This window comes from Bos taurus, chromosome 9 (assembly GCF_002263795.3).
Source record: "Bos taurus isolate L1 Dominette 01449 registration number 42190680 breed Hereford chromosome 9, ARS-UCD2.0, whole genome shotgun sequence".
Lineage (NCBI taxonomy): Eukaryota > Metazoa > Chordata > Mammalia > Artiodactyla > Bovidae > Bos > Bos taurus.
The window spans coordinates 74,982,339-75,005,119 of record NC_037336.1 but is presented as its reverse complement, the minus strand read 5'-3'; the positions used below and the strand labels follow the sequence as shown (position 1 = coordinate 75,005,119).

General features: G+C 41.5%; 1 protein-coding gene across 6 annotated transcripts in view; it reads left to right on the top strand.

Annotated features, from left to right (window-relative positions):
- The first annotated feature begins 2,897 nt into the window (after positions 1-2,897).
- Positions 2,898-22,781, top strand: part of IL20RA (interleukin 20 receptor subunit alpha) — a 33,128-nt gene continuing 13,244 nt past the window's right edge. Inside the window, exons 1-3 of one of the 6 annotated variants that reach the window (XM_005210962.5) lie at positions 2,898-3,139; positions 6,014-6,059; positions 21,174-21,309. In XM_005210962.5, the coding sequence (XP_005211019.1) occupies positions 21,233-21,309 (77 nt within the window). In that variant the 5' untranslated portion in view covers positions 2,898-3,139; positions 6,014-6,059; positions 21,174-21,232. 6 annotated transcript variants of the gene reach the window in all.

Sequence of the window (22,781 nt, the reverse complement as noted above, 5' to 3'; positions counted from 1 at the left end):
CTAAGATCCCAGTGTGATAAGTCATGGCAAGAAGAATTGTAATGTTTGAGAAGAAAAATGTTGATCTGAATGTGTTGAGTCATTTCAAAAATCTGTGGAAGGATATACTAGAATTTATTTCAACCCGAGAGGTTTAGACTGGGAGGGACTCAGACTGTCTCTTACTGAAGTTCACAATAGTGAGAAGATGGTAGAATTTAAAGGTACTAAGGAAACGCCCTAAGGTGAATTCCAGGTCACAGCTAAAAGCAAAAGTCATGTCTGTCCTCTTTAATGCATGGGCAACAACTGAAGGCCTAGCAATTTCTCAGGTCACACTCATCCTGCAAAAGCCATAGGCAACTGAGGACAGAAATGTGAGTGTGTTCACAGGTATGAGACCGAAAAATTCTGACTTACTGTCTGATCAGTGCCCAGGAGAAGGTGAGGAGGAAGGGAGAGAGGGAGGGAGGCAAGGGCGCACAGAAGATGGCTGGCTCACAAACAAGGGGCACCCACTTAAGAGTGGAAAGGACTACAGGTCTCAGGCACGCTCCCCATTCCTGCTTCCTAGAAGAAGGGAACAATAAACTGTTCCTGCTCAAGTTAAGGAGTGTTAGGGGACTATAGATCTCTGGGAACTATACTCAATATTCTGTGATGAACCATAATGGGAAAGAATATGAAAAAGTATATATGTAGAACTGAATCACTTTGCTGACAGCAGAAATTAACACAACATTGTAAATCAGCTATACATCAATTTAAAAAAAAAGGGGGGGGAGGGGTTGGGAGACAGGGAGGGAAAGTTATGTATATTTGCCTCAGCCCTTTTAGGGCCATGAACAATTCACACTGGAACCAAAACACACACAAGTCTTAAGGTTTAGATACTAAAAATGATTGACTCAAAATACTTCTGTGGCAAATATACATCATGTTTAATCCACCAGAATTGAAGTAATAATGATGGTGCTAGACTAATTTTTAATGGAAATATAGTTGATTTACAATATTGTGTTAATTTCAGATAGAGAAAAAAATAACTCAGTTATTTGTACACATATTTTTAGATTATTTTCCAAATAGATTACTACAAGATGTTGAATATAGTTCCCTGTACTCTACATTAAGTCTTTGCTGTTTATCTGTTTTATGTAGTTTGTATTTGTTAATCTCATTCTCATTTATCCATCCCTCCTTCCCTTTCCCCTTTGGTAACCATGTTAGTTTTTATGTCTGTAAGTCTGTTTCTGTTTTGTATATATATTCATTTGTATTATATTTTAGACTCTACATATAAGTGATAGCACATATTTGTCTTTGTCTCACTTACTTAGTAAATATTCTCTAGGTTCACCCATGTTGTTGCAAATGGCAATATTTCATTCTTTGCTATGGCTGAGTGACACTTTAGAGTGTGTGTGTATATCTAGTATTTAAAATCCAGAAAGGGACTTAACTGCTTTAGTGAAGGAAGTGAAAGTCATTCACTCGTGTCTGACTCTTTGTGACCCCATGGACTATATACAGTCAATGGAATTCTCCAGGCCAGAATACTGGAGTGGGCAGCATTTCCCTTCTCCAGGGGATCTTCCCAACACAGGGATCGAACCCAGGTCTCCCGCACTGCAGGTGGATTCTTTACTGATTGAGCCACAAGGGAAGCCCTTTAAAATCCTATGGAATCTTATCTCATCAAATCTTCCTCCAACTCTTAAGGTTTTGTTTTGAGAAGTGGTATTGTGTGCACCCCACTCCAGTACTCTTGCCTGGAAAATCCCATGGACGGAGGAGCCTGCTAGGCTGCAGTACATGGGGTCGCCAAGAGTCGGACACGACTGAGCAACTTCACTTTCACTTTTAACTTTCATGCATTGGAGAAGGAAATGGCAACCCACTCCAGTGTTCTTGCCTGGAGAATCCCAGGGACGGGGGATCCTGGTGGGCTGCCGTCTATGGGGTCGCACAGAGTCGGACACGACTGAAGCGACTTAGCAGCAGCAGCATTGTGTGTTATGTGTTTAGTCCCTAAGTCATGTGGGTCTCTTTTGCCACCCCATGGACTGTAGACCACCAGACTCCTCTGTCCACGGGGATCTCCAGGCAAGAACACTGGAGTGGGTTGCCATGCCTCCTCCAGGGGATCTTCCGACCCAGGGATCAAACCCGCGTCTCATGTTTCCTGCATTGGCAGGTGGGTTCTTTATCACTGGTGCTACCTGGGAAGCCCATTGATAACATAAAGCCACTGATAACATAAAATGTTGTCCTTCCTAGTGAAAGTGAGTGAAGTCGCTCAGTCGTGTCCGACTCTTTGCGACCCCGTGGACTGTAGCCCACCAGGCTCCTCCTTCCATGGGATTCTCCAGGCAAGAATACCGGAGTGGGTTGCCATTTCCTTCTCCAAACTCTTACCAAATCAATGAGTCCAGTTAGGAAAACAGAAAACACACTGCTTACTTTAACAGAAAGAATTTGCTACGAGGAACTGTTTAAACAGTCGAGAGGGAAGTTTTCCCTGCAGTAGTGACCTCCTTGGACTTCCCCAGTGGCACAGCGGTAAAGAACCTGCCTGCAGGGTGAGAGGTGGGTTCCATTGCTCGGTGGGGAAGATCCTGTGGAGAAGGAAATAGCAACCCCTCCAGAATTCTTGCCTGGAAAATCCTACGGACAGAAGAGCCTGGTGGGCTACAGTCCATGGGATTGCAAAAGAGAACCACACGACTTAGAGACGAAACAACAGTAACAAGTGACCTTGTTGGTTAGGGAGGTGGAAAGTCAAGGATTCTCGGAGCTGCTAGCCCGACGGGCTTAGAGGAGAAGTCGGACACTCCCCTGGCGCTGGCACCCAGCCCAGGCTCCGGCGGGACGCGGGTGGGGCTCCGCCGCAGCTCCGCCTCCCCGGGCACCCAGCCAATTGGAGCGCGGCGCGCAGCCAGAGCCCTGGCCCAGGGTGAGGAGGGGAGACCACGCTCCCAGCGCCCGCGGCCCGAGGGGGAGTCCCACGCTGACGGCTGCCTGCAAAGATGTGACCCAGCTCCGGCGCCCATGTGCGCCCCCGGACCCTCAGCGAGGGCGGCGGCCAGAGGAGCCCCGGCACCCGGCCTCCCGGCCCTGCTGTTCCTGCTGCTGGTGGCCGCGCCGACGGGACGGGCAGGTAGGAGTATCGCGCCCGAGGCCAGCCGACCGCCCAGCTCTGACTGATTTCGTCCACCCCGCCTTTTGCTTTCAGGCGCGCGGAGCAGGAGGAGCTCAGGTCCGCGCGGGGAGCCAGGGAGCCCGGGGAAGAAACGCCGCTGCCTCGCGTGCGCTGAGAACTTGTTGCGAGGGTTGCAGGTGACGGTGAAGGCAGGTTGACGGTAGTCGCTCCGAGTGGACCCGCAGCTGGTAACTTGCGGTCGGCGACAGTGCCTTTGCACATTGCACTTGCCCCCACATCGCAGGCTGTCGCCACCCCCGCCGCGGCCCCACGGACCAGCTGCCCTTTTACAGGGAGCACCCCAGGGAAGGAGGCGATGCCTGCACTTTAAAAAACCAAACTCCGGGAAAGAGTTGGGCTCGCAGTGGACAGGAGCTAGAAAGGGGCAACGTTTCTAAAGTAAGATCCCTTTCCTGGGCAAGTCATTTTTTTTTTTTTTTTCCTTTGCAGTTTTGACCACGTACATGTAAATGCCCTTTGATTTTTCGGAAGTAACAAAACTTGGAACTGATCTGTGATACAGGTTGTTTTTGGTTTTGTTTTTAAGTTTTAACTTTACCAGCTGCAAGCCAGTAAATCAGAATGATTCATTAACTGATTTCTGTTTTCCTTCTGCATTTCTGGTGTAAGAGAAAAAGAATGTTTTTAAAGCAAGGTATCTAGGATCCCCTCTTTTTTTTTAATTTCAAGCAACAGAGCTTGAAATACTGTGTTTTGTGCAGATTTGGCCCAGGCCTCTATGTTTTTAACCCAGAACTGAACAATGACTGTGAATGCAAAAAGTTGTCCATGAAACTGTGGTGTCCTTAGTAATCAAAGAACAAGTTGCAAAAGTTCAGTATAATTAAAAGAAAAGCGTGCATATAGATCTTGGAGAGATTTTTGGACAATAGACATTATGCACAATAAGCTTCTCTTTCTCTTCTAAATCCTGAAGTTACCAGAAATTGTCATTCTTTTCTCTTGTGATAAATATTCCTAGGTAAGCTGAATGGGAAGAGACTGCTCCTGACTTAGCCAGATACTGAGCTTCAACTAACTGACAGGAATTTGGTTGTTTCTATTTCTAATCAAATAATAAAGCTTGCTTCTTAATTGTATTGGGAGGCTGACATTAGAAGGTAATAATATTCTTGGCTTCAAAGCAAAATTAGGGGAAAAAACAAAGAAACTCTCTCCTGACCCAGGTACTTTCTTGGCTCGTCTTAAAACATTCCTGTCTTCTTCTGGGCCTCAAGGCACACTGAGAGCTGATGGGAAAATCAGGTGAGAAGGTACATGTGTTTATGTGGATAGAGAGCTATCCCATCTTGTTGGTTCCACCACCATATCTGTTGAGCCATGTGAACTTTCTAAGAATTATGTGACATTGCCACATTCCAGTAGTAAAGGCTTTAACATTTCAAAAATTTTGGCACAAAAATTTGAAGTCACACAACTCTTTGATTGGATTGGGCTGTACTACAATACCAAACATCCAAAGAGAAAGAAAAAAAAAATTTCAATGTGGCATCAGCATTTTAGGAAAGTTCTTGGTATTTCATTTCAGGTCAACTTTTAAAGGAATTTGGAACATCTGTACCACACCCACATGGCAGGAGGGACACAAACTCAACTCTATCAACTCTCCAGGGACAGAAGTTTCACTAAGAAATTCATCATTATGGTTTGGCAGTCTGGTCCTGTTGGCCTAATCCCATGTCTTATTCGTCACTGCAGATAAAGAATCCTGGTCAGCATAATATTAATGAGCATTTAAAGCCAGTAACAGAGAGTGGGAGGAGATGACTTGCCAAAGTCACGTATCTCCTCTCCTCAAACCCTTCAGAAACTTCCACTGCTGATAGAATCATTCTAAAGTCTCCTGTGTGGTCTTATGTGACCCCTCCTGCCAGTCTCTTCAGCCTCACTCACACCACTTAATTCCTACTATTGTGGACGTTTTCCAGTTCCTAGAGCAAACCAAACTGTTTTGCATCACAGGGACTTCATACTTGCAATTCCTTGTGCTGGAATGTTCCAGCCCACTCTGTCTCTGGCTAACTCCTGTTCAGACTTGACATCTCACCTCCGGTGTGCCTCCCTCAAGAAGAGCTTCCCAAAATCCCCAAAGAGGGAAAAAATAGAATTTATTGTGTCTATGAACAAAGGAGCCAACTCTAGGTTTGGAGCTTTTGAATATGGTCTAAATATTAAAGTATCTCTGCTTGTTAGAACTAATATGCTATATTTAACACAGTGAGGGTATTTGTTGAAGTGTTTCTTCTTTGATATAAACACAGCAGTAGCAGGTATTTTATTTCATGGAGAAGTTATTTTAAGATATTTTTCACACACACAAATGATTCCAGTGAACTAATTAAATTTTTTTCATTGCTTTCTCCTTTTTAGCTTTTAATTTTGAGCTAATATGAGACTTACAGAAAAGCTCTAGAAATAATAGAGCTCTCATGAACCCCCTCACCCTGTTTCTCTTAATTTTAAGATCTTATATAACCATACAGTGTTCAGAACAGTGAAATTAACATTGATGTAACACTGTTCAGGCTTCTGAGGTGGCTCAGTGGTAAAGAATCCGCCTGCCAATGCAAGAGACGGGTTCGAACCCTGTGTTGGGAAGATCCTGTGTTGAAGGAAATGGCAACCCACTCCAGTATTCTTGTCTTGGAAATCCCATGAACAGAGGAGCCTTGTGGGCTACAGGCCATAGGATCCCAAAGAGTCAGAAACAATTTAGCAACTAAACAACAACAATGTAACACTATCTGCTAAACTACAGACTTTGTTTCAGTTTAACCCTTTTTTCCCACTAATGCTGCTTTTCTGTTCCAGGATCCCAGTTACCTTCAGTTGCTGTCTCCTTCCTCTCCTCCAATCTGTGAGTTCCTCAGTCTCTGTTTGCTTTCCTGTCCTTGACACTTTAGGAGTCCTGATCACCTTTCCCTCAGACTTGTCCCTCAGTATGGGTTCATTTGAGGTTTCCTCATTAGAGTGAGATTATTCCCTTTGGGCAATAATACCACAGAAATGACGTTATCTTTATCAGCCCATCCTATCAAAGGGTTTATGATATCAGTACATCTTCTTCCTGATGATGTTAACTTTGATCATTTGGTTTAGGTGGTGTCTGTAGGGTTTTTCACTGTAGAGTTCCTATTTTCATTTTCTGATTAATAAATTGCTGCTGCTGCTGCTGCTAAGTTGCTTCAGTCGTGTCCGACTCTGTGCGACCCCATAGACGGCAGCCCACCAGGATCCCTCGTCCCTGGGATTCTCCAGGCAAAAACACTGGAGTGGGTTGCCATTTCCTTCTCCAATGCATGAAAGTGAAAAGTGAAAGTGAAGTTGCTCAGTCGTGTCCGACTCTTCACGACCCCATGGACTGAAGCCTAGTAGGCTCCTCCATCCATGGGATTTTCCAAGCAAGAGTACTGGGGTGGGGTGCCATTGCCTTCTCCAAATAAATATCTAGTGGGAAGATATTCTGAGATGGAGCAAGTATCCTGTTTCTCCTCAAACATACACCCACTAATTTTAATATTCATCAGTGGATACTGGATGCAATAACTGTTATGCTTAACGGTGATTTTTTAATTTCACTCTTTCCTTCTCAATTTATTAAATTGGAATTCTAATGCAGGGAAGAGCCTTTGCTTCTCTGTCATTTATTTGTTTATTTAGTTTCTTACATATATTAATATGGATTCATAAATGTTTTGCTTTATTATTTGAGTTATAATCCAATACTATTATTATTTAGTATTAATTTTATTGCTCAAATTTTCCAGCTTTGGCCATCAAAAGCTCTTTTAGTTGGTTCCTGCATGCTTTCAACAGGCCCCATTCTTTCCTGAGCATTTCATTACTTTGTAGCATCACAAAATATTTCAAGTTCATCTTGTATTTTCCCTTCCCCAGGTCTGAACGGGCTTCCCAGGTGGTGCTAGTGGTAAAGAACCCGCCTGCCATTGCAGAAGACATAAGAGACACTGGTTTGGTCCCTGGGTTGGGAAGATACCCCTGGAGGAGGGCATAGCAACCCACTCCAGTATTCTTGCCTGGAGAATCCCATGGACAGAGAAGCCTGGTGGGCTGCTGTCCATAGGGTCACAAAGAGTCCGACCCAACTGAAGTGACTTAGCATGCAGGTATGAAGGGCTGAATCAGCCACTTCCCCAAGGAGCTCTAGTTCCTTCTCCTGGAAAATAAGATCTAGAAACCAAAATCTCATTGCTACTGGAATGTTGTTTCTAGGCCCTCTTAAAAAAAAAAAAAAAAAAAGCTGACTGGCAACTGCTTTATTTTCAGAATTCTTTTTGATGCAGAAAACTAGGCTTGAAAAGACCTTAAAATCCCATCCAACTCCTTCTCTTGTGAATCTCTTCTGCAGCATAACTTCCAAGGCATTACCTCTCTGCTGTTGAAGCACCTCCCATTGTAGGAAGCTCACTATCTGACACCCAAGTCATGATATCCTGTCGTTGCAGACTTCCAGCTACTGGAATGTTCTTCTGTGTAATGAGCTGAGATCTCTCTCAGAGTTGGTCCTCACTCTGAGTGGATCAAGTTGTACAGAACAATCTGCTCAGCTCATTGACTGCAACCATCACATTCCCTCTGTCTTCTTTCATCTCAGCTAACCACCTCCCCAGTTACACCATGCCAGGTCTTCCTCCTGGTCTTTTCTGTAGGTGTGTATTCTGGATTGTCCGTAAGCTGTCAGGTTGACTCACTGTAGATCATGATGAGATGGCTCATCTGCCACATTTTAAACACTACCCCTGGCATGTTGGTCCTTAAGTGATTTACCATCAGGTTCTCGGTGAACACAGGTCTCTAATGCTTACCCTCCCTTTTTATCTTTGTTGTCTTCTCCTATGAGACACAGACCTTGACCCCTCATTTAAACTCAGAATTTCATACAAATATAATTTCATTTTGTAGAGGCAGTTTTCTTTCTCTTCACTTCTTAGATTGCAGAGAATGGAAGTATGGCATAATGTTTTGGCTAGAGCTGGTGAAATCTGTGATGATGGACTTTAATGCAATTAATGAGACTTTTCTGGAAAGGAAATTTTTATTGATTACAAATGTTATCTATTAAAAATCAGTTCTATTTTTCAATGCAGTGCTCACTGCATTGCACGCGGAGATGCCAAAATGACTTCCGCTCAACTTTTCCAGTCACTTTATGCGCAGCTTCATCAAATGCCAGCTCCACCTCCAGGCACAGAGAATGGCATTCCTCTCTTCTACAGGTTTGTCAGGAAGTTCTCCTTCTTGAGTCTGAGCATGTATGCCTTTCATCCAGCCTCCTGAAATTTCCATTTCATACAATTACATTTGTATTTTGGTAGTATGAGTATTTTGGCAAGTGTATCCTCTTAGTTAAAGCTTCTGTTTACGGTCTTTCCCCCATTTAAATTTCCTCCTTTTCAATGTTGCAGTTTTTTTTTTTTTTTCTCCTACATCAGTCCCTTCCTCTTTACTTTCAGGTAACTTGGCAGCCCTTCAAGCATTCATTGTTCTCATAAATAAACATTATGTTCATTTTTGAGGAAAGATGTGAGCAACAGACACCTACTATATTACATTTCTAGGCCTGCCATAACAAAGTACCTCAAACTGGGTTGCTTAGATCAATATAAATTTACTGTCTCACAGTTCTGGAAGCTAGAACTGAAAACAGTAGGAGAGCATCTGTTCCACGCCTCTCTCCTAGCATCTGGTGGTTGCTGGCAATCCTTGGCGTTCCTTAGCTGTTGAGCACCATCCCAGTCCTCTGCCTTCACACAGTGCTCCTTCTGTCTCTTCACATAATCTTCCCTCTGTGCATGTCTTTGTGTCCAAATTTTCCATTTTTATAAAGATACCAGTCATGTTGGATTGAAGCCCACCCTAATGAGGTACTGGAGGTTGGGATTGCAACATACTCCTTTCAACATACATTTATAACACCAACCATACCCTCAGCGGGCTTCCCAGGTGGCTCAATGATAAAGAATTTGCCTGCAACGCAGGAGACCCAGGTTCAATCTCTGGGCCAGGAAGATTCCCTGGAGGAGGAAATGCCAACCCACTCCAGTATTCATGCCTGGAAAATTCCTTGGACAGAGTAGCCTGGCAGGCTACAGCCCATGGGGTTTGCAAAGAGTTGGACATGACTGAGCAACTGAGCAGGCACACACCATACCCTCAAAGACTTGGAGGGTAGTGAGCAGGACCCATGAGCTTGGCTCCTAAAGTAAAGAAAAGCTGCCTTTTCAATCCTATGTAGTTCTCCTCAACATATTTATTAATCTATGTCCACTGCCAAAGGGAAACTTTTGTAGAGGTCTCACACATGAAAGCGTCCCTTGAGAATGTAAAGGGCATAGATGAGTCTTCTCTTATTCTTTCTTTAACATGAACATAAGAGAAAGCCACCATTTTGTAATATAGGCAAACATGGAATCATTATGTTGTATGACTGAAACTAATATAATGTTTATGTCAATTATATCTTAATTTTTAAAAAAGAGAAACATCAATGGATGTGTATTAAGATGATGGAGTTAAAATTTCTTCAGCAGAGGGGTTCACTCTCTTCCAACCCCTACCTCCTGCCTCCATTTCTCTGTGGGGCACTTTCCTGCAAAATCTTGCTCCAACATGGACCATTTTCATGCTTAAGGCTAATTACTCATATGATTCCAAGTCAGCCTCCCTCCTCCATTTTACATTAAAATGTATATGTTTAAAAGGTTCTCTAAATTATCTACTAAATGCTTTATGTTGTTATTTTTTAAGTTGGCTAATGGTTGGTTTAATGCAAAATAGAACAACATATGTACCAACTTAAGAGTAAATAACTTAGGGGAATGAGGTATTTGAGTTGATCGGATGTAATGAAAAAGAATCAGCGTCTTACCCCCACACATTCATTTTGAGTTTTCATAAGTTAAAATATAACTTGATGCATGTGATTTTTAAATAACCTTCTTTTGAGTACTTTTCATTTATTCATTCACTTACTCAGAGTAATTCATTCATACATTTCAGGAACTGTTCTAAGTATTGAATTGAACAAGAAAGCAAGGACGCTTTCTTTGTAGAGCTTTTAATCTCAGATGATTACAGTATAAATGCCAGAACTGAAGAAACCAAGCTTCTTTAGAAGCACAGAATAAGGCAACTGCTCTAATTTAGGAGTCAAGCAGGGCTTTCTGTGAAAAGGGAAACTGACACTTATGAGAATTGCCAATATACTCGTTGTATTTTTCATTTTAATACTAGCAAGAAAATAAAGTTAAATCCTGCTCTAAGCATATTCTATCTGTAAATGACAAAGTAGTTAATATTCCTTTTCCACACTTATATTTCTTTCTTATAAAGCTACTAATCAACAAAAAAACCCAACAACAAATAGCAAAATCCTACGAAAAGGAGGGATTTTTTTTGAGGGTGGTATTGCCAAATGGATAGGAGTAAGGAGCTTTGCAGCTTACGGACAGCCTGACCTCAAGGTCATTGACAGCCTCACCAGGTCACTGTGGACTGTGGCTCTACTCAGTGCTGAGTCCATCTGCAGTTATCAAAAGGCACCCATGTTACAGCTGCAGTTTTCTAAGGCTGGTATCCTAGGTGCTGTTTCCTGCTTCCTGAATCAACACCGTCCTTTGAAGGCTCAGTTAGCTTTAATAACAAGAGCAAGGGAATGTCTGCATCAATCCGTTCTCTGCATTGATCCTGGAGAAGTCCCTTGTTGCCAGTACCTTAGCCTGACCGGTGTTTTTTTAACATCTTTGTGGCAGGATAACTACCCCTAAGGGCTGATCTTTAGAGGGACCTGTGTTGCACATGGATCCCCTGTCCATTGTGTTACATTTAGTTACACAACTTCATCAAGGCATAATCAACCTAAAGAGGTCTAAATCGAGTCCAGGTCACTGTCAAAAACATCAAAGCATTGACTTGTCACTACAGAGGAGAGGTAGCCCACTGAAAAAGAACGCATCTTTCTGACTGTATTTTTAATGGCTGCCATATACTTCTGTCTTCATCTTATTTGATTAGACAGCTTGAGATCACACTCTCAACCTCGTTTGCCTCAAAATCCCAATCAACAATGAGCAGAAGTAAATACTATTAATTACTTCCAAGTTTCCATTAAATGATTACTTCCAAATCTCCACTACTAAGTAATTATTTTTAAGGCTTATTTTTTTTGTTTGTTTTTCTTACTTTTTTTCTATTTTTCTCTGTCTTCTCACATTTTTATCTTGTTCATTTTCTTTCTAAATATGTGAAGTGATAGAGATAGCAGTGGAAAAACTGTATTACATATGTGAGGATAAAAAGAAGTACTGGATTTGAAAATGATGTGAAAGATAAAGTGGATGATATATGTTGATATTTAATAAATATCTGTTGATTGAACTTGGAGCTCCCAATAGTTGTTCTTTCCAATACCTTAGTGGCTCCAAATGGTTTCTCTCTGTTCTTTCTTTTCATGTATTTATTTTTAATTTTTTTGCTTGCGCTGGGTCTCTGTTGCTGCACGTGGGCTTTCTCTAATTGCAGAGTGGGGACTACTCTTTGTTGTGGTATGTAGGCTCCTCACTGTGGTGGCTTCTCTCACTGGGGAGCGGAGGCTCTAGGCACACGGGCTTCAGTAGTTGCAGCACTCAGGCTCAGTAGTTATGTTGGGCAGCTTAGTTGCTCCGCAGCGTGTGGAATCTTCCTGGACCAGGGATTGAACCCATATCCCCTGCATTGGCAGGTGGATTCTTATCCACTGTTCCACTAGGGAAGTCTGTCTCTGTTCTTTCTTCTGTCTTTTCCTTTCTGAGGCAAGTTATTGAGTTGTAGAGACTACAACGCACATGTGAATCTTCTTTCCCATAGTTACTGTGGTAGTCACTTTGGATAGACACTTTGGCAATCACAAAATGTGGAGAAAATCAAACCCTTGCCCTCAAAAAGCCAATTTCTGAAAAGGAAGGGAAGGCATTCACACAAGAAATGACATAAGCCAGTGAGACTGATACTCTAACAATGGGACCAACACACACAAATTGATAATGACATCTTCAAAATAGGCATTTTAGGAAGCTATGCACAAAAATCTGACTGTTTTTCCTTAACTCCTTTTTTCAGAGTTCTGGATAGGACCTGCACACGTTGGTCAGAATAACCCATTAAGTGGCAAACCTCATCGTGAAGGTGTGGTTTAATTTTCAAAATCTTTCAGAGCCACTTCCAAGCAACTTGTATAACCAAGCTAAGAAATGCTATGTTGGGCAAAAACAAGGTGTGCCTATTTTTAAATAATGAGATGGAATTTTTGCATATTTATAAACTACCTCTGAAGACAGTTGTAGCTAAAAGGATATGTGTCCCAAATGCCGGAGCTGAGCAATGCCGGAAATAATTATAAACCGCCCCAAGGAAACTGCTTGGAACATGTGCACTCTTTTTGATGGGTAAACGCCAATATATTTATTTTAAGAGGTAGTCTCAATCTTAAAGTCCTATTTACTCTCATGTACCAACAGCAATATTCCAGAACATGTTTAAGCACATAGATTTACTTATTGAGGTGTGGCTATAAAGAAATAACATGTTTTTCATGTATGACTTATATATCACTCATCCATATAAACATTCACATACTTGGCAGGGAAAGCGTGTATTGATGGATTATGTCCAGATTCAGAACATACCTGCTCTGAAAGAGCAGGGCCTTCTCTGTGTTTCTGTCTTCCAGTGCACCTTAGTAACTGGATTTTCTATTTCTAGTAGGTGCCTGGTAATGAGGTTGAATGAATGATATGACTAAGTATACTTCCACCAGAAAAAGATTCAGTGAAGGAGAAATACTCAGGTTTTCCTCATTGAATTTCTTACATAGCTCCTTAGAAGCAATTTTCAGTAACATGCAAACTTTATAATGATTGTGCAATCTCTTCTTCCCACAACACTGTTCTTTGGAGTGTTCCCTAAAAGCAGCAAGTGAGTATCCTAGCAGAGAGATTTCTGTTGTCCTAAGAACACTTGGACTCAATCACCCTCCGAATGGCTGAACAACCGCAGGCAAGTTGGTCAGCCTCTCTGGGCCTTTATTCAGCTGTGAAAGGAGAATAGTAACCATGGAGGACAACGTTTTTGTTGTTTCATCACTAAGTCGTGTCCAGCTCTTTGCGATCCCTTGGACAGTAGCCCAACAGGCTCCTCTGTCCATGGAATTCTCCAGGCAAGAATACTGGAGTGGATTGCCATTTCCTCCTTCAATGGATCTTCCTGACTCAGGGATAGAATCTGTGTCTCCTGCATTGGCAGGTGGGTTCTTTACCATGGAGCCACCAGGGAAGCACATGAAGGACAAGGCTGAGCTAATAATTACTGAGTTCTTTCTTTGTACCAGGCACTATTTTAGGAACCTTATTTAATCATCCCAGCAAGCCTGTGAGGCAGATAATAATATTGTTTCGTTTTACAAATGAGGAAATTGAGTGCAGAGGCTAAATAACTTACTTCAGGGCACACAGCTTAGGTAAGCAGAGAGCAGGGAGCAGGTGTCAGTGTGGCTCTAGAACTCTTGTTCTTATGACTTCTCTCTGACCTACTTACATAAACAATTATTAGAAGCCAATGAGATAGAGCAGGTGGCCGTGCCCTGTATAACAATGAGCAGTCCTATCATAGACAAAGAAGAGGCCGTACTAAAGCACAACAGCAAATGGGCTAAGCAGTAATAGGGAAATAGTAGCAGAATTGGTAGAGAAAGATAATCGAGGAACTAATGTTAACTCCAAACCGTACTCTCTCATTCATAGAAGACAGTTAAGTATATTTTCTCAGGTAAATAGTTCCTGCATCACGCTTTCAGTGTTGGTTAGACGACTCACTTTTTAAGAGCACTTGAAATATAATTGCAGTGGCTGGGGAAGGAGGAAAGAAGAGTTCATGTTTTTCAGGAGAAATAATTTAAAACTTAAGACCAAAGAAAATATGCCTTTCCTTTTAGCGTGATGAAGTTAGAACAATACTTCACCTACTGGAAGGCAGAGACACTGCTTAGCTCTCCTTTGGTGGAGGTTGGGATGAGATATTTACAGCTTTGCTTCCTGAAATTGATTAATCGCCCTCTGGTGCCATTTTGTACATCAACTCTTCTTAACCCCATTTCCCACAACAGAAAACTCAGTCAGGTGATTTTTTTCTCTTCTTTTGGTCTTACAAGGTAGTAAAGTATTTTCCTATTTTGAAAGACATTTACAGTATGTGGCAACCACTTGCCATGAGCTGCTCTTCCTTCATTAAAAGTATGTTGAGTATCCCCTGTGTACACTGCAAGTTTCCCGGGGTTGTTTCAAGCTGTCAAGGTTTGGTAGTTCACACTGTATCACCCTTGTTCCGATGTTCATATGAACCTGGCTCCTGCTCTGTCTTCATGACGTATGTGAGCCAAGCAGTCCCTGGTTCGTTCAGTTCAAAAGTACTTGCCAGGCACTGGGAATACAAAGGGTCTTGTAAGACATGGTGCCCTGTGTCAAACAGCTCAGAGCCTGGTGATTGCTTCACTGCTTCAGCTGCAGAAAGACAGATGGGGCTGGAGACTTTCTCAGGGCCGAGCTGGGCAGGGCTTCCTCAATGCTGAGGTTCCCAAGTTAATGAGCCTGTGAAACTTGAATGGCCCCAAGGGGAAGTCCCCAGAAGTTGCCACATTTGACTATTCAGCCTCTTGCAGTCTGGTGGTTTTCCTCAGGAGTGCATGAATATATTGTCCATAAAGGGTAAGTCAGAAAGTCTCAGCCCCAGAAGAGAGAGGTTTGGATAACCATGAGACCAGTTACCCTCCATGAGTTCACACTGAAAACCTCGCCATTTTTTACTGGTGTTCATCGAGTACTAATTTATGCATTGATTTTTTCCCACAGTGTAATGAAATAGAAATACCTTTTACTGTCAGGCATATGATTGAAACTGCAACATATTTAGACAGTGACCTTAGTATTATCTTTGAGGCCATTAGGAAAATGTTATACTATTTCATTACACTTACAGAAAGGTAACTATAAGATAACTCTTGGAACTAATGCAGCAGCCACACTTTGTAAAACTCCACTAATGAACTTGTCAAAGACTTACTCATTTCAAATACCATTTATCTATTCTCTTTCTACTCAAGGACCCAAGAGGAGACAAAGGACCTTTTATTTATGGTGCTATAACATAGGTGAAGCTGGGCTAGAAGGCTTTCCCAAAGGCCAAGATATAATGAGAGGAAAATAAACACAAAGAGGGAACACAAGTCTAAATGACATGACTTACAAGCCAGAGCTAACTCATCATTACTTGGGAGATCATTAAGTGGGTCCTCCTTGCTGACCCCTCACAGCTCTGTTAGGGTAGTAAGCCATCTTTTCTGTTGTTGTTCATTGGTCCATTCACACTCCATTTATAGGCTGTATTCCCTGTGTTGTACAATATATCCTTGTAGCTTATCTTATACGTAATAGTTTGTGCTTCTTAATTCTCTTCCCCTGTATTGCCCTTCCTCCCTCCCCCCTGATAACCGCTAGTTTGCAGAAGCCGTCTTAATTACCCTTAATCCAAGGGGACCCCGCCTCAAGTCTCCCTCCCATTGCCCAACATTCACACCCCCATCAGGGAAGCTCAAAGGGAGCCCAAAATTCTGGTCCCTTTCTGAGGTCTTCTGAATTTCACTTTCTCTCGAAAGAAATGCCTCCTCCCCAGTGACTGTCATCAGAAATGCCCACCCCCTTTTAGGGTATACCATGCATACTCTCCACAATATCACAACACAATCATGTCATTAGAATAGCACAGGCCAGTATTCATTGAATGGAGGCATACAAGGGAAAATAAGGCATCTTCTAGTTCCAAAAGATATTTAGGGAGAGAGTACCAAAATTATAAAGGGTATAAAATGCTAAGCAAGTTAGGAGTTTGCAGGTAATTTGCTGTGACTAGTGAATGTAGTGCATTTGGCTGAATACCGTAAGGAGAGGCCAGATCAGGCTGTGGAGACCCTTGTACCAAACCAAGGTTGTAGTGGTACAGCACTCCCAGAAATAAAATTATGTGTACCAATCCAAAACCTTTGTGATTTTGATTGTGATATTAAATAGAAGGACTTTCAGAAGTTCAGATCTGTACTCACAGGCCATAAATCTATGTGAACAAAAGTGCTGTTGTAACTCACAGATCGGCACATGACTCCTGATATCAATGTGGGTATGACATATTTTCACTTGGATGTTGACTAAATTATCTTATCAGTACTGGCAGGTTAAGACAATGACTTATCTCAGTTGGAACATTTATTCAGGAGTGTTTTCTTTATGTTTTTCCAAACTGGAAACAAATAGTACCTACGACTTTGTAAAGATGAAAACACCACGAGGAAATACTGGTTATCGATTGTGCTTTTTTTTTAATGTGCTATTTCTCCCCCTCAGAAACAAGTACTAATTCTATTTTCCATCATTCTTTTGCATCATCAAAAAGGCTGCTACTGCTGCTGCTGCTGCTAAGTCTCTTCAGTCGTATCCGACTCTGTGAGACCCCAGAGACGGCAGCCCACCAGGCTCCCCCGTCCCTGGGATTCTCCAGGCAAGAACACTGGAGTGGGTTGCCATTTCCTTCTCCAATGCAGGAAAGGAAAAGTGAAAGTGAAGTCGCTCAGTCGTGTCCGACTCCTAGCGACCCCATGGACTGCAGCCTACTAGGCTCCTTCATCCATGGGATTTTCCAAGCAAGAGTACTGGAGTGGGTTGCCATTGCCTTCTCCTCAAAAGGGCAAATATTCCTGAATAAATCCTCATCTGTTGATGTAGCTTACACCCGATAAGACTCTCATAGCTCTGATTCATCACAGATTCCTGTTGTTTCTGCATTGAAAATAGAGCTCCAAGCTGTTGCCACCCCACTTTCCATATCCACAGCCAGCGTCTTGGTGCCAGCTCAGCCATCCTCACTAGGGTTGCTACAGTTGTGGTCTCACCCGTTTCTCCAGGTCTATTCTTGCCCTCATTCAATCTTTTCTCCTCTCAATAGTGAAGTAATCCGTTTGAGATACAAATAGGCTCTTGACTTCCCCTGCCTAAAAGGCATCAGTGCTTTTCTGCTGTATTTCAATTATATCCCAACTTCCTGTCCAGTGTTTACAAAGACAGGGGCGGCGGTGGAGGATCTAGCCCCTTTGAACTTCAATCACAACATGGCCAGTAGCCTTCACTTTTTCCAGCCACACTGACCTTTTGACTGTTCCAAGGGCATGGTATTTTTGGATTGGCATTTCCCCACTTCTGGAGTCTGCCTGGAGCACTGCCCTCCCACCTCACAGCTGACTCTTAAGCCCCTATCTAAGTAGGTTCTGTGACCCACTACTCCAACCTTATTCTCTTCCATAGCTGGGTCACCACGTGCTTGTCTGATTTTTGACTTGTCAATGGTGTCTCTCTTCCCACTAGTCTGGGATCTCCACAAGGGCAGAAACATACCTGCTTATTCATCATTATGTATCCACATGGTGGCAGCTGTATTAGTTTCCCGGAGCTGCCATGACAAAGTACCATGAACTGGACGGCTTAAAACAACAGAAATGTATTCTCTCACAGTTCTGAAAGCTACAAATATGAAACCAAGGGGCTGGCAGTGCCATGCCCCTCTAAAGCTTCTGACAGAAGCTCCTTCTTCACTTTGCCTAGCTTCTGGTAGTAGCCAGGCTTCTTGACTTACAGATGTATCACTCTAATCTTCCATCTTCAAGTGGTGTATCCCTATGTCTTCAGTTTTTTTGTTGTTGTTGTTATTTTAGGGCTGTCCCTGGGGGTCATGCTTTGATTTATTGACTAGAGGATATCCAAAACTGATATCTTTTCTGCCTAGGAAATCTAAAAGATAATGTCAATCCAAATGAATCTAAAGGACTAAAAGCTAGGATAGTCTTCCCCCAGAAATAGTGTACCAAACAGCAACATCCATTTTAAAATGTATTTCTATTAAAGGTGTTTACTACTCTGAATCCTTATTAGTGTATTTAATGGATTGGCTTAAAAGTTCATGATAAGATGTTGTGGAAGACACCAAATGAACTTTTTGGCCAACTCAATATAATGTTTTTTACAGAGCATTTATATTTTTTAAAAAATTCAACAAATTGTTGCTGTAACCCTCACTTGTAATTAAAAGTCTAAGAAGTTTTCATTCTTCTCATTGGTTTTTAAAATTTTTTCATAAAGATGAAATGAAACTACTAAATAGAACATTTTTCAAGATTGTGACTGCAGTAGTCCTTTATAACATCATGGAAATGAAGGGAACCATTTTTTTCCTTCCTCCATTTAACTTGTGTTTTAAGTGATTAATTTCTCTAAGTTTTAGACTCTTTGTTGTATTAGCTATCTAGTGCTGTGTAACAAGCTACCTCAAAACTTAGCAGCTTAAAGCAACAAATATTATCTCTCAGTTTCTGTGGGTCAGGAGTCCAGTAATGGCTTATCTGGTGGTTCTGGCTCAGGGTCTTTCACAAGAGTATAGTCAAGAGTATATATGAGAGTACAGATGGCTGAGGCTGTAGTCATCTGAAAGCTTGACTGGGACTGGAGGATCCACTTCTAAGCTCACTAATGTGCCTTTTTTTTAAAATATAAATTTATTTATTTTAATTGGAGGTTAATTACTTTACAGTATTGGTTTTGCCATACATCAACATGAATCTGCCACAGGTGTACACGTGTCCCCCATCCTGAACCCCCCTCCCTCCACCCACCCATACCCTCCCTCTGGGTTGTCCCAGTGCACCAGCCCCAAGCAACCAGTATCATGCATAGAACTAGGACTGGTGATTCGTTTCATATATGATATTATACATGTTTCAATGCAATTCTCCCAAATCATCCCACCCTCTCCCTCTCCCACAGAGTCCAAAAGACTGTTCTATACATCTGTGTCTCTTTTGCTGTCTCGCATATAGGGTTATCATTACCATCTTTCTAAATTCCATATATATGTGTTAGTATACTGTATTGGTGTTTTTCTTTCTGGCTTACTTCACTCTGTATAATAGGCTCCAGTTTCATCCACCTCATTAGAACTGATTCAAATGTATTCTTTTTAATGGCTGAGCAATACTCCATTGTGTATATGTACCACAGCTTTCTTATCCATTCATCTGCTGATGGACATCTAGGTTGCTTCCATGTCCTGGCTATTATAAACAGTGCTTCGATGAACATTGGGGTACACGTGTCTCTTTCAATTCTGATTTCCTCAGTGTGTATGCCCAGCAGTGGGATTGCTGGATCATAAGGCAGTTCTATTTCCAGTTTTTAAAGGAATCTCCACACTGTTCTCCATAGTGGCTGTACTAGTTTGCATTCCCACCAACAGTGTGAGAGGGATCCCTTTTCTCCACACCCTCTCCAGCATTTATTGCTTGTAGACTTTTGGATGGCAGCCATTCTGACTGGCATGAAATGGTACCTCATAGTGGTTTTGATTTGCATTTCTCTGATAATGAGTGATATGGAGCATCTTTTCATGTGTTTGTGGCAAGAAACTTCATTCAATTCTTCAACATATCTTGGAGGCCTGTTACTTGCCACAAGGTCCTCTGTGGAGAACTGTTCACAAAAAGACAACTGACCTTTCCTAGAGTAAATAATCCAAAAGAGAGAAGGCAAGATGCCAGCCACAGTATCTTTTATAACCTAATATTGGAAATGATGTACTCTCACTTCTGTCATACTCTATTGGTTACATAGACCAACCCAGCTACAGTGTGAGAGGGGAATATGCAGGCTGTGAATGCCAGGAAGAGGGGATTACTGAAGGTCATCTTGGAGACTGGCCACCAAAATTGTGGCAATACACATGATTTATCCATAATGTAAACTTGCAAAGAGGTTCACAACATTTATAATGAAATATGTTTTATTTTCAAAAAATAGAATGGTATGGTGAGAAAAGTGTTTAGTGTTTTGATATTGTTGTCACATTATTAATTCTCTGTATTTAACCAATTATTACTTTTATTTAAACTATTAAAGTATTTATTTTTTAATCATTTTTCTACAGTAGATTTCTAGAAATTAATCCTTTAGGATACAGAGTTTGTAACATTTTGATAATTGATATAGCATTTTAAGCTTCCCTGGTGGCTCAGTCAGTAAAGAATCTGCCTGCTATGCAGGAGACCTGGGTTTGATCCTTGGTTCAGGAAGTTCCTCTGGAAAAGGAAATGGCAACACACTCCAGTATTCTTGCCTGGAAAATCCCCTGGACAGAGGAGCCTGGCAGGCTACAGTCCATGAGGTCACAAAGAGTCAGACACAGCTGAGCAAATAAACCACCACTTAGCAGTTCTAGAGGATCACTTAAACAGTTACAAAACTCTAAGCAAAATTTCTGTTGCATCGTTGAACATTAATGACTGACAACACATTTCAGGGGGTAATTTATTTCAGAAAAGCAAGGTGGTTTAAAACAATCATTTTATTATTTCTCACGGTTTGATGATTAACTAGGACTCAGCTGGATGGTTCTTCTGCTGGCCTCTCTCAAAGCCTCTCACGCAGCTTTAGTCTGAGGCAAATGGGGCTACAGTGTCCACAGTGGCTTCATTCTGGCTCCTTGGCTGGAAAGCTGGGCTCAGCTGGGACGCTAGGACAGCTGGACATCTCCCTTGTCATATGGCCTCTCGACATGGTTTGTCCAGCAGAGTAGCCCACATTTTACATTGCAGTTCAGGGCTTTCAAACGAGCAAAAGTGAAAGCTCACAGGCCTTGTTAAGGCTCAGTCTCAGAATCACTTCTGTTGGTTAAAGAGGGTCATGAAGTCAGGTCGGGCTGGAAGGAAATTCACAGAGCACAAGTACTGGAAGGTACTGCTTCTTGGGGTCTGTATCTAGACACCAGCCACCACAGGTTAGGTCTTCCTTTCTCTCCACTAACCCTCAATTCCTCTCTGCTCCTTTTTCAGTTCCCTGTGTCTCTGGTGATCTGCCTAAACCTACAAATGTTGCCTTCATATCCATAAACATGAAGAATATCCTACAGTGGAACCCCCCAGAGGGCTTACAAGGCATGGAAGTTAGTTACACTGTGCAGTATTTCATGTAAGTCTATTCTTTTCCTTCAGTTTATTTATAAAAGCAAGACTTAGAATCCTATGCAAAGATTAACAAACCATCTATTCTATTAAATGAGTGTTTGAAGAAAAAGAGAGATTTTAGATATTTCCTGTTAAATTATCTTGTTATGTTTTGTTAGATTACATTAGACAATAATTTCTTCATGTAAACAGAGTGTTGAGTGCTTAGGCAAGAGAGGAAATATTTAAATGAAGAAAAGAAGTTGATCAAATGTTATTCTGTGGCTGAGCAAACAAGGAGATCCATCACCTTTGAAACATGTAAACTTATTAGAATTACAGGGTATTTTTAAGTGAAACAGTACAGAATTCTGTACAACTCATGGTTTTTATTAAAGATAGTAATGAATGGACATTTCCACTTTTCACCTCTCCCTCAAAACTCATGAAAAACAAGAAAGAATGCAAAATGATGAGCGAATGTGGGGTAGATTGTCACTCCCATACCCATTTACATAGTATTTAATAAAGAACTGCTCCCTTCAAAGAGTAATTGTCCCAAAGATCCAGCAGCCTATCCCTAATTACTGAAAGGGAGAAAGAAAAAAAAATGAGCATAAGTTAAAAGTTCCTGAAAGCTTTCTTGTGGAAATAGAAAGAAAATTCAGACAAGTAATTGTCTGTAGTTTGAGTCTATAAACAACATGGTCTCTAATGGTAAATGTCAAAGAAGAGATAAACAGTCAAAAAGAAGATTCTAAGACTCCAAGAGGAAGAACTTTTTTTAAAAGCAAGATGGCAGAACTTAGGAAGAAGATAGAAAATAAAAATGTTTTATGGAGATGAAAAATCTATTATAGCTGATAGCAATAATTGAACAGGTAATAATAACTGTCTGGAATTGCATATTGTAAATGCAAGCTCTGACTAGGAAAATTTAATAAAAATAATAGGAAGACATCCTGGTGAAGTTATTGAACTTTGAAAAAATGACATGATTTATAACCATCATAGTAAAAGCAATGATTTCTATCTGCAACACTCAGCTGATGGCAGTGATACATCTTCTGAGCGAAATATAGTTGTGACCTAAGACTCCTACCAAGTTCAACAAATGTATTTTCAAGCAGGTGGAACTTGGGATATCGCTCCACTGAAACTTTCTTGCAGAGGGTTTGGAAGGGAAACACTAACTAAAGAGGATCTCCAACTGAAAGAGATAAAATGAACCTAAAGAACCTTAATAATGACAAGATTATGGCAAAAAAGATGAGTAGCATGCATTGAAACCACCTAAATGTAGAACTAAGACTAAACAGTAATGAGAAATGTGGTTACAGAACTTTCTTTGAATGTTTGGACTTAATAATATAGCAAATCATAAGGTGGGGAAAGACTGTACGTGTACTGACTTTTATAGCACCAAGGTATTATATGTGATCCAAAATGAAAATGTTATCATTTGAATAACTAAACTTTCAATATCTTTCACATATG